Below are 11,876 nucleotides of genomic sequence, written 5' to 3' on the forward strand. Positions count from 1 at the left end.
TTTTGGTCCGTTTCGATCCCGGGGCAGAGGCGCTGGAAAGGGGCTGGAGAAAGGGCTCCAGCACAGATGCTCCTTGGGGAAGCCAGGAATTGCGCCCCCGGACTGGGACAGAGCCGGGAATGCTCCCAGCAGTGCCCGGGGACGGAGGGAATCACAGCATCCAACAGTCGTCAGGAATATGGGGATTGAGAAGGAAAAGCTGAAAGCAATGGGGAGGGGAAAAAAAAAGAAAAAGAAAAAAAAAAAAAAAAAAAAAAGGGTAAAAAAAAAAAAATAAGGAATACTGAGTCTCTTCCGTCATCCCGTTCCGATCCGATGGAGGTAAAGTGTCCCTCCGGGAATGACTTGCCGGAGATTTGCCGAGGCAGAAGGTCACCTGTCACCGCCCAGGCTGTCCCCTTGTCCCCACTCCGGGCTTCAGTCCCGCTCCGCAGGAGCCCATTCCAAGATTGCAGGAGTCGCGTGGCAGCTGCTCGGCGGCTCTAGGACGAGGAGGTCGGGATGGAGATTCCGTGGATAGCGGTCAGAGGCTCCGGAGCTTTTCCCACGGGGTTGGGGGGTTTTCTGTCCACCCCTGCAGGAAGGGGGAGAGGGAAAAGGACACACCAGGCAGGGGATGGGGGGACTTCGAGCACGGAGACACCCCAGAAACCGCCCCCAGACTCGCTCGGGGTCTCCCCAACAGCGAATGTGTCCCCCCAGTGACAGGGACAATGCTGGTGGCACTGCCAGGGACATGGCGTAACGTGGCGAGGTGGCCCCGACCAGTCCCATTCACGCACAGAACACATCCTTAAAATTCCTAAAATTTGGGGTGTCCTGGGAGGGGACTGTGCCGGGGTGGGGAAGGGAACAGAACGGTGCCACCATTCCAGAGGTGATGAAATTCCTGCTGAGCTCCATCCCAGCTCAGCCCTCGGGAATTCCACCTTCAGACACGGGGATATTTACCCCAGGGCTGCTGGAGGCACTGGGATGAGCAGGGAGAATTTTCGGGGAAAATTCAAGAAACTGGGAAAAAACAGGCTGAAATTGCCTGGCTGGGTTTGTCTGGTTTTCCTTCCTTCTTGACAGCCTTTTCCCATTTTCCCCACTGGCTGCAGGTACCCGCACCCCACCCTTCCTCCTCCAGCTTGTTTGTCGGATAATCCAACGTTTTCCTCGTCCCAGATAAGTGGTAGAACCAGAAAACCGACCCAAAAGAAAAAAGAGGAAATTTTAAAAATAAACTTGAAAGAGAAAAATGAAAATCAATTAAAAAAAAAAAAAACAAAAAACAAAAAAACCAAAAAAACCCACCACACCCAAAGAAACTCCACCAATAAATCAAAAACCTACAAAGGTTTAGAGAAAGTCTTGGGACAAAACAGCTTTAAATATGGGAAATCAGAAAATTCAGGCTCCAAATAATTTAAAATACCTCGAAAATATGTTAAATACCCAAAGGTGGCTTTGGTCGTTTGATATCCCTTTTTTTTTTTTCCTTTCCTTCTTTCTCATTTTTTCCATTCCTTTTTCTTCCTTCTCTCTCTTTCCTTTCTCTCCCCCTCCCCCCCCCTTTTTTCCCTCTTTTTTTAAAGCTTAATAATCGGTTTAAATTATTTATTTTCACCCTCAATCGCTCCTCCCCAGCACAGCTGAGGTTACAACTCGCAGCAGATTAGAAATGGTAAAATTATTTTTTAAAAATACCAAACAAAAATCCCAAGCAAGCAAACAAACAAACAGAAGAACAACCAAACAAAAATTTTAAACCCCAGAAAAAAACAACAAAAAAAGGAAGAATAAACAGGGAATTAATTGCAAATTAATTAAAATAATAGGAAGTCAAATAGCGCGGGGAAAATGACAATAATATTCAAGGGGATTTTATGGCCAGGGCGGAAAAATCGGGATTTTAAAAACGAGGGAATCGAGCTCTGTTAATGAGGCGAAATAATTAACGGGAAATAAAAGCAATGCCCCCTTTGACAGCCTCAAATTGTTCCCGTGGGATTCCCAGCGGAGCCTTCGGAGGGAAATAATTCATCAATAATCCCGGGAACCAATTAAATAAAATCACAGCTCATTATGATAACTAATAACAACAAACAAATCGTGAAATCATTGATGTCAGTAAATAATAAATAGGTAATTACTAGGAATTAACGATTCCCTGTCGAGGCTTCTGCTTTTCCCGAAAAGCTCCCGGTTTTTGCGATCCGCGTGGCTTCGAGGGAACACGGGGAAGGCTCCTGTTCCGGCCCGCCCTATTCCCACATTCCCGGGGGGGATGAGCAGCCCGGCAATTTTTCCCATTCCCCGGCGCTTCCCAAAGAGCGAGGAGGGAAATTCCAATGGAGAACCGGGACGTGGCGGGGATCCACTGAATCCCGGCCTGGGGCATGGGATGGATTATTGAAACCCCCAGCGGGGCGGCCCCTCCTGACACCGGGGGTCCCTCCCGGCTCTGTCCCCGCGCTATCCCTGCTCACCTTCCCTGCCGGGCTGCTTGAAGGCCACGGGCAGCTCGCCGCCGGGGACTGTCACGCCGTGGCCGTGGTGGCCCAGGGGTGTCCCCTGCGGCTGCCAGGGGGGACCCGGGCCGATGTAGGCGCCGGGGGAGCCGCCGTAGACGCCGGGCTGGCTGGACGGGGGGTAAGCGCAGGGCGGCAGGAAGGTGCCCATGGAGGAGAGCCCCGCGCCGGGCTGGAGGCAGGGACAGCAGCTCAGAACAGCCCGCCAGGAGCGGGGGGGACCCGCTCGGGGACGGTGGGAGCTCCCTGTCCTCTCTTCCCACCGCCCTCGGCCCCTCCCTGCTCTCCCCGCCTTGTCCCCCCCCGCCCCACTGCAGCCCCACTCGTGCCCCTCCCGTGTCCCCGGCGGCCCGCCCAGCCCTCACCTGCGGGTATTTGATGTCGCCGTCCATGGCAGCCTTGTCCAGCCCGTTCACCGCCTGGCTGGGCCCGGGAAAGGCGCTCCTGTTCACGCTGGGCCACTCCTCTATTTTGGGGGGGTACGCGGCCCCCTCGGTGCCAGCCAGAGCTCCTGGGGAACAAAGCGTTAGCCCCAAACCCCCCCTGGGCAGGGCCCGAGCAACTTTCTGGGGTGAACCAGAGGGAATTCCCGCTTTCCCAAACGCCTGGTTGTGTAAACCCGTGGATTGGGGACGCGGGGATCTGCGTGCCGTCCTGCAGCCCGGAATTTGGGATTACACGGTGGGGAGAGACTGTGGTGTGTCCCCCCCCAAACCCCTCTGGCCGTCTCTCCTTTCCCGATTCCCAATCCCCCATAATTTAGGGGCCCCAATTTCTCTCCCGACGAAGGGGATTTGGAGAAGTGACATCGGAATTTTAAGGATAAATGATTGCGCGGGGGGGAAACGCATGCGGTTGATTTAGTCGGGCTTTTCGAAGGATAAAAGGACCCGCACTCCCCTGCCACGGGCCGCTTGCCTCCCCCTGGAGCCGACGAGGCTCGGCCTTGGCGCTGCCGGTGCTCCCGGACCCCCAAAATTGCCAGATTCCTCTGGAGAATCTAGGAGGTCAGATCTGAGCTGCTGTGTCTTCCTTTCCCCCCCCTGATTTTTCCTACTATTTTCCCCTCTTTCCCTCCCCTTTTCATATATATATATATATATAATTTTTTTTAATCCCCCTTTGCGGAGCGAAATTCAGGGCTCTGAATTTGCGGTCGGCAATCTATCATCCCTAGGAAAATATTTTCCACATTTTTCATAAAAAGTTCAAGATGTGGCTGAGCCGAGGCCGCATCTGGCCCCGCCGCCCCGACGGGCTGGTAGAGCGGGGGGAGGCCCTTGGGAGAAAAAAAGGGGGAGAAATAGTGGGGGGAAAAAGGAAAATATACGAAACGACAAAAAAAAAATTTGAAACAAACAGCAAAAAAAAAAAAAAAAAAGAAAGAAACAACAACAAGAAAAAAACTCGAAATAAATTAAGAAGCTGAAACTAATAAAAAAGGAGGAAAGACGCAAAAAGGCACGAAACAGCGAAGAGGCACGAAGCAAATAAAAAGCCGAGACAAGTAAAAAAATCCCCAAACGAGCCGAAAGGCACGAAACAAACAAAAACCCGAAACAAATAAAAAACCCGAAACCAACAAAACCCTCGAAACAAACAAACAACAACAACCAAAAAAAAAACCACCCAGCCAAACAAAAAACCGCCAACACAGAGAGAAAAAAACCCGTCAACAACAACAACAATAAAAACCCCAACCTCCCCCCCAAAACCCACAAAATCAAGAAACCCTAAACCAAAAAAAAAAAAAAAAAAAAAAAAAAAAGCCACAAAGAACCCGCAAAACTAGAAAAAAAACCCAAACAAACAAAAACCAGCTAAAAAAATTAAAAAAAAAATTAAAATAAAAAAAAAAAAGGAGGAGAGGAATGGGGGAAGCAGAATTGCCGGTACCTACCTGCCTGCTCTACGAAGGTGCGGATGCCCAGGATGTTGGTGACCGAGTGCGCCGAGGGCCACGAGCGGGGCAGCGCCACCGGGGGAGCGGCGAGGTGTCCCCCGGGGTGTGGGCCGCCCTTGGCGGCTGTCCCCGCGGGGGCCGGGTACGGGTACTGATAGATGTGGGCGCAGGGCAGCGCGGCCGGGGGCGGCCCGGCGGGGGCCAAAGGGCCGATCTTGTTGCGCAGGATGCGGCTGATGGAGCTGACCGAGGGCACGTTGTACTTGTCGCACACGCCGTCGGCCAGCAGGCGGTCGCGGATCTCCCAGGCGAAGATGCCGGGGTCTCCCTGTTTATAGTCGCGGATGTGCTTGACCACGGCCGGCGTGGTGACCCGCGGCTTGCTGCCGCCGATGGCCCCGGGCAGGATGGAGCCCGTCTCGTGGTAGCGAGCCAGGATCTTGCTGACGCAGCCGTGCGACACGCGGAGCTGGCGGCTGATGTCGCAGGGCCGGATCCCGAGCTGCGCCAGCTCCACGATGCGCAGGCGGATGGCGTTGGGCAGCGGGCGCCCGTTCACGAACACGCCGCCCAGCTGGTTCACCTCGCCGTACGTGTGCTCTGCGGGGCGGGATGGCACGGCATGGCACGGGTCGGGATGGCACCGCAGCCGTCGTGGTGCCCGCGGGATGGGGATGGCGCTGCAGCCGGAAAGGGGAGAGGGGGGAAAAAGGGGAGAAAGGGAGAGGGGAAGCGAGAAAGAGAGGGAGAAAAAAGGAAAAGAAAAAAAAAAAATAAAAAGAAGACAAGGAAGAAAAAAGAGAAGGAAAAAAAAAAAAAAAAAAAGAAGAGGGGAAAAGGAAATGGAAAAAAGGAAAAGGAAAAAAAAGAGGCGAGGGGGAAGTAAGGGGAGAAAAGGAAAAGAGAAAAGCAAAACGAGAATTAGAGAGGAAGAGAGAAAGAGAGAGAGATAAAAGCCCAAAGGAAGGGAGAAAGGAGGAAAGAGAAAGAAGAAATAGAGACAGGAAAAAAGTGAAATAAAGATGACAGTAAAAAAAGCGGGGGGGGGGGGGGGAGGATGGGAGGGGGAAAGAAAGGGAAAGAACGAGAGAAAAAGAAAAAACAGAAACGGCGAGGGGACAAAAAAGGACAGAAGAAAGGCAAGTGAGACAAGAAGACAGAGAGAAGGCAGAAGAACGAGAACGGGAGAAGGGGTCGCAAGGAGAGAGCGGAGCGAAAGCGAATGGAGGCAACGGGAGGACGGAGCAGCCCGGAGCCCTCCCGGCTGGGCACGGCACCCCGGGACCCCCGGCCGCCTCCTGCCCCTTCCCGGTGCCCTGCTCCGCCAGGACCGTGCTCCGGAGCCGTCCCGGAGCCCGTCCGGAGCCGGCCGCACTCACCCATGGCCCGGCGCGGGGAGAGGGCAGCGCCGGGCGGTCTCTCGGCAGCCGCGGCATAGAGAGCCCGGGAGGCGGCGGGGCCGGGGGATCGTGGCGGCGCCGGGAGCGAGCCCCGCTGGCGGGGAGCCCCCGCGGCTCCTCGGCATCAATTTGACGTGCGAATCACGTCAATCGCAGCCGTCACGGCGGCGGCGCCTCCGCCCATTGGCTCCCGCGCGCTTCTAAATGGCCGCGGCCGGCGGGGCCGGGGGTGCCGCCCCCTCTGCCCGCCCCCTCGGGGCCCAGCCGCCGCCGGGGATCCCCCCCTTGGCAGCCCCGGCCTGCGGGAGGGCACGGCGGGGACACTGCGGGGGGCCCATCGCCAGCTCCCTGCGCGTCCCCGGGTCCCGCCCCGCGCCGTTCCCACCCGGGACGGGGACACGGACACGCACCTGCCCCGCCTCCGGCCCGACGGGACCCGCGGGCGGGGGCATGGCCCGGGGCTGCGGGACCGGACGGGGTCGATTTCGGAGGGCACGGGGCCCTGCCCAAGGAGGCTTGCCCGCGGACGGGCTGCTGCCCAGCCGCCGGCGGCGAAATCCGCTTCTTTCGGCCCCGAAAAATCCCACCCGGGAGCGGCCCCGTCAAAGGCAAATGGGGCGAGCGGCCGCGGGATTCCTGGGGACTTTTATCCCCCCTCACGAAGAACTCGATGGGAAGACCGTGAGTATTTCTCGCAAACGACTGGAAGGATGGGGGCTCGGGGTGGGGAGAGCAGAGCTTGGAAAAGTGGCTGGTCGAGGGGTTTTAAAGCGGGGGGCTCGGGAAGCGGGATGCAGCGCCCATCACTCCCGTGTCCCCCAGGGCGGGCGGGGGGCACGAAGGGCACCCCCGGGCCGAGCTGCGGCCCTGAATCCAACCAGGGCCTGAGCGCTGGAAAAAGCCCCCGGAAAAGAGAGCGGATCGATTAAACGGGAGCCTCGCCTCGCCCAGGGCTGGGGGCCCGCGGGTGCCTCCCGCCTCCGGTGCCCGCCCCGACACGGCCGCGGTGCGATGAGTTCGCCGCGCTCGGACCCCGGGGAGGCGGCCATCGAAAAGCCACCGGGGAAGGCAGCCGCCGCTCCCGCACCCCTGCGGATCCCTGGGGTTGGGTTTCGGGGAGGTTTAGGGGTCTCCTGCCGCCAGCGGAGGAGGATTCCCCCTTCCACGGCCCGCGCGCGGCGGAGCAGCGGCGCTGGATCATCCCTCGCTGCCTGGGGATGGGGCTTTTCCAAGGAAAAGATCCCTGTAGGAAAAGATCCTCCCCCCTGCTCCCCGCGTCCCCGGAGCCCTGCCGGGCTCCCGAGGACATCACCGCAATCCGGTCCCCGCGGGAATGTGCGCCTGGATGTAGCGGGGATGGAAAGGAAGCTGAGGGAAACGGGAAGGGAAAGAAGAGGGAAAGGAGTAATGGAAAGGAAACGAAGGAAGAGAAGTAGAAGGAGGAGGCAAATCAAACTAAAAATGAAACGAAGAAGAAAAAAAACGTAGAAGAGAAGAGAGGTAAGTTAAGCGGGGGAAATGAAAAGGAATGGGGGAAAAAGGCAAAAATAAAATAATTTTTAAAATTAGGATGGAGGAAAAGAACTAAGGAGAAAGAAGAGACATTAGTAAATTATTAAAAGGAAAGGGAAAAGAAAGAGGCGAAAAGAAGGAAAGGAAAGGGGCGGCTGCTCAGGTGAGATGTGGCAGGAAAATCCCAATTAATTTACTGTCTGTCCAGCTCTCTGTGGAGCACCAGGAGCAGCATCGGAACCCCAAAACTGCTCCCCCCTGGCCATTCCCTGCCTTGCCCTGGCAACAATGGTTTCCATCTGCTCGGGCTCCTCTTTCCTTTCCCCGGCACTTCTTTCTCCACTTGAACGCAATCCGGCATGAAAAATACTTTAAAAGCCAAAATCTTCCCCGTTTTTGCCAAAGATGCTGAAATTTTGTGGGCGTTTTTACCCCGGGCTGAGCCTCGGGTGACAGAGGCGCGATTTTACGTCATTAATTTTGCCGAATAAAAATCCAGTGGAGCAGGGAGCTCTGTTTTTTTTTTTTTTTAATATATTTTAAAATAGGAATGTCAAGAATACGAGATGGAAATACGAAGAATATTGGATAGAATTCCAAGGATGTTCCTCTGCTGCAGCAGCTCGAGATTAGAATAGTCAAAGGTAGGAGGTCCTGGGGTGTATCACCAGTATTTGTTCTCGATTATTTATTACAAAATAAAATAATTAATATTATACTGTAATAGATAATACTGTGAATTATTATATAATAACAATCATATATTCTATTGTTGTGTTGCTATCTAATGCTACCATGCTGTGCTACATTATTTTATTATTATTATAATTCATTACTGATTCAGGAATCCTGCAGCTCTTACGGGAGTTTATGGAGCTCCTTTTCCATTGGGAACAAATCAAACTGGAAAATCATGTGGGATCAAACACGCTCAAAACCCCCAGTTAGTGCTGGGTGCCTCAGCCCGTGCTTTGTGTGTCATAGACATCGCAAAATTAATTCCGACAGGATTTCTCCAGCCTTTTGCTCAAATGCAGGGAGTTGGAGGATCGCAAAAAGACTTCCTGGTTGCTGAAGGAGATCGTTTGAGAGCTCAGCAAAATAAAATCTCTCTCCGAAACTCCCTCTGAGCATCTCTGTCAGGGCCACAGGTTCCATACTTAACAGTAATATTTGTCAAAAACAATTTTCCTCCGTAAAATCCCTCCCTGCCAGAGGCTCCTCAAACCTACCCGGATTAAAACCACACCAAACCCCCCGGGAGTTCTTCCGTGTGATTTTTTTTTCCCCCCTAAAAAAGCCTCTACGTTCTGTGATCAGAGATTCTCAACGTGAAAACGAGAGCGGCATCCCGGATCCTTTACATAAAAATTCCTGGTGGGAAAGGTTACTGATCCGGAGCGCTGAAAACCCGTAATAAGTCGCATGAGTCCGTCCTGCTTTTCTCTTTACAGGGATTTTCTCCTCCTTTTCTGCCTGGGTTTGGAATCTCATTTCATACCCTGAGTGGAGCTCGGGGATGTGCAGCTCCAGCCGTATCCCACACCTCCGGATGTGTCCGGTGCCAGATATCACCTTTCCCTCCCAGGAGTCGATATTTAAAAACACCGAGTATTTTGGGTAGAATCCCGCTTCACGGCGGAGTCTGGGGCTGGAAGGAGGGGAGATTAAGGGTTGTTCCCTGCAAATCCTGCTCGGCGCATCTGGGAGCCGCTTGCAAGGAGGGGCCGGCCAGCGGGAGCAGCCGCCGCCTCTGGAGAGGGCTTCGAGAGCCGGGATCCCGCACAGAATGCGGCAGAAGGGAGGCAGGCTCCTTCCTCTCCCTCCCGGCATCCCGGGAAAACCGCATCCCTCTGCTGGCAAGCCGAACAGAGGCGCTGGGAAGCCGCGGGGCTCGTGCCTCTGGGGAGAGCGGGAGACACCGGCAGCTCCTTCCCGCAGGAAGCCCTCGTCTCCTCCTCAAATCCCCCGGAATGAAAGCCTTGAAGCTGGAAGGAAAAGTCTCCCAAGACTACGGAGCCCAGGTGGTTCTCTCTCCCTGGGGAATATTCCTCGCCTCCTCCCGTGCTCTGAAAGAGAAACAAAACTCCCTCTCGATATTTTCCTTGGGGTTAAGGTCCCGGTTAAGGCTGAGCCCACATGGAAGCCTCGGGCGGCTGTAAATACAGGCGGGAGCAGATCCCGAGCCCCGGCCCTGCTCTGCAAACAAACCCCGCACGTGCTGGGGCCGAGGGGCTGCTAAAGCCATTCCCCTTGTTTTTCCTAGCGGGATGGATCCCTCCTCTTGGCCACCACGGAGCTCGAAGGCCACGGACTTGGCAAGGAGCGGGATATTGAGTCGTGCTGCTGGAAAAACACCTAAGGGAGGCTGGATTAGCGCCGGGGGCTTGCTGGGCTTGTGTCCAGAGAGCTGGGGAAAGCAGGGAATCTGCTCCTCCTGGAAAAGAGTTGGGAGCAGATTCGGTAGGGTTTTATAATGCTTAAGTCAGGCTTTAGGCCAGGGATCCATCCAGCAACGTTCAGTGCAGGATCTTCTTGTCCTGAGAGGGTCTTGTAGGAAAAAGTGTGCGGTGTACACGAGGGTGGCCTGAAAAGCGGGATTAATAACCTAATGCTTTCCCGAGGGATGGCTCTGAACCTGCCAGGTTGCTCAGCCAGAAAAGGGAGAAGAAAAGTCCTGAATTCCCTGCTGGTTTTCCTCAAGGTCCTTTGCTTTAATAGTGGAGGGGGGTTTTGAACAACATTTTATAGGGCTGAATAGGAATTGAATTGTGCTGAATTTGGTAGTATTGAATATATAAACACTGTATTTAATAGTCCTGGATTTTCCAATGTCCCCTCTGCAGCTCTTCCTGCTGGTGCCACACGCCAGAGCCCCTGGCTGTGCCCAGGGTGCCATTCCAGCCATCCCAGAGCTCTCCGGTGCTGCTCCGGAGGATTTCCCGAGGGTTTGGAGCCATTTCGAGCTAGGTAAACTCTTTTCAGGGCTCATTTGCCAGCAGAAACTCGTCTCAGTGTGAAAATGCAAAGCCAAGGTGAGGTGAGCAGCAGAGAACATTACAACCATCATAAAGGCTCCGAATAATCACAGCGAAACTCTGTTTATTTCTCCCTGTGTGGGAATGGGGGATATAAAACAGGATTTAAAGCTGTGAAGAGCTGCCTTGTCTGCTCCAGTCGATTCCTTCATCCCAAAAGTCTGCTTCCCGTTCCTGCCTGGCAGCTCCTCTTTGCACAAGGCCTTTAAAGTTAAAGATGAGGGAGATAAAACCTGCTCTTTTCTTTACTGCTCTGCCTTCCTGAACCTACAGGAGACCATCCAAATAAACGACAACAAAATATTTATTTACAGCCTTATAAATTGCTGTCACTAATTTCTTCAGGAGTAAAAAAAACCTCTTTGGAGCAAAATGGGATTTTCAGGGGTTTTGGTTTGGGGTTGTTTGTTTGGGTTTTTTTTTGTTGTTGTTGTTTTTTGGGTTGATTTTTTTTTCAGGTGCACAGGGTTGAGTAAAAATATTTTGAGCTGAGAAAGATTTAGGGTTTCAGACTTGTTAGTTTTTGTTGGTGTGGGGTTTTTTTGGTTTGTTTGTGGGGTTTTTTGGGTTTTTTTTTTTTTTTTTTTTGTTTTTTTGTTTTTTTGTTTTTTTTTGGGTTTTTTTGTGTGTGTGTGTGTGTGTTTTTGGTTTTGTATTTTGTTTTGCTTTTGTTTGTGGTTTTTTTGTGAGTTTGTATGTTTATTTTTTTAGTTTTTTTTTTCCCCCAGATAAAAGAAGGTGGCCGGGAAAGTTTCATTTCCTTTGAGAAAAGCTCAAATGTGTTTTTTGATCAGGTGAATTGCACTGCTCTCCTGGAAGGGCAGTGTTGGAATTGAGGCCTGGAGTGGGAATCCAGGATGGGTAGCAAGGGCTGGGAATATGGTGGAATTCCCACCTTAAATCCAACTCTGCTCCCATAGGGAAAGCACCTGGGATATTGGAGCTATTGTGTGTTATCAGAAGTACTCCATGTCAGAATTCCAGGCCAGTAATTGGGATAAAATGGGAATGAAATTTCACATCTTGTGCTGGCAAGAGAGAAATGGGAGCTCCCTTTGGAAGGCTGCCCACAAACAATGCTCCTGCCACTCATCCCGTGGCACTGCCAACCGAGTGCTCTTCAGGCACTGGTTCCCATTTATTTCCTGGAATTCTGGGAGATGTCAGCAGAATTTAACACACATGATGAGGGCAGATGAATGAGCTGGATCCTTTTCTGGCTACGACTGTTCCCAGAGCCCCGTGTGGTTCCACAGCTCCAGAGCCGGGGGTATTTATTTCGGGAGATCTGGATTCGTTTCAGGCCGGGAAAATCCCACTGAAGCTGAGGGAGACGCTTTCCACTCACTTCAACAGATCCCAGGAATGCACTTAAAACCTGGGCTTGGCTTTAAAGCCAGGCTTAAGTTTTGATTCTGCTGAAAGGTGAGGGATTTAAAAGAGCATTCCTGGGCTTACCTGGCTTTGGGCTTGTAAAAGAATCCTGCAGGATGCTGGAAGATTCATG

The 11,876-nt window shown here is 53.1% G+C and overlaps 1 protein-coding gene across 1 annotated transcript; it reads right to left on the minus strand.

Annotated features, from left to right (window-relative positions):
- Positions 1-228: 228 nt before the first annotated feature.
- On the minus strand, positions 229-5,944 carry PAX1 (paired box 1). Its single transcript, XM_066314466.1, has 5 exons — positions 5,799-5,944; positions 4,417-5,099; positions 2,882-3,027; positions 2,475-2,688; positions 229-574 (listed from the first exon to the last, which is right to left on the minus strand). Exons 1-5 carry the CDS (start codon positions 5,942-5,944, stop codon positions 483-485), a joined length of 1,281 nt encoding a protein of 426 aa, XP_066170563.1. The 3' UTR covers positions 229-482.
- Positions 5,945-11,876: the final 5,932 nt, after the last annotated feature.

This window comes from Sylvia atricapilla, chromosome 3 (assembly GCF_009819655.1).
Source record: "Sylvia atricapilla isolate bSylAtr1 chromosome 3, bSylAtr1.pri, whole genome shotgun sequence".
Classification (NCBI taxonomy): Eukaryota; Metazoa; Chordata; class Aves; order Passeriformes; family Sylviidae; genus Sylvia; species Sylvia atricapilla.

Coding starts and splice junctions, on each gene's coding strand:
- PAX1 (XM_066314466.1), bottom strand. CDS start 5,944: ATGCCGAGGAGCCGCGGGGGCTCCCCGCCAGCGGGGCTCGCTCCCGGC. Junction 3,028..4,416: donor CACCTTCGTAGAGCAGGCAG/GTAGGTACCGGC, acceptor TTTGTTCCCCAG/GAGCTCTGGCTGGCACCGAG. Junction 575..2,474: donor CAAGCAGCCCGGCAGGGAAG/GTGAGCAGGGAT, acceptor CCCTTCCTGCAG/GGGTGGACAGAAAACCCCCC.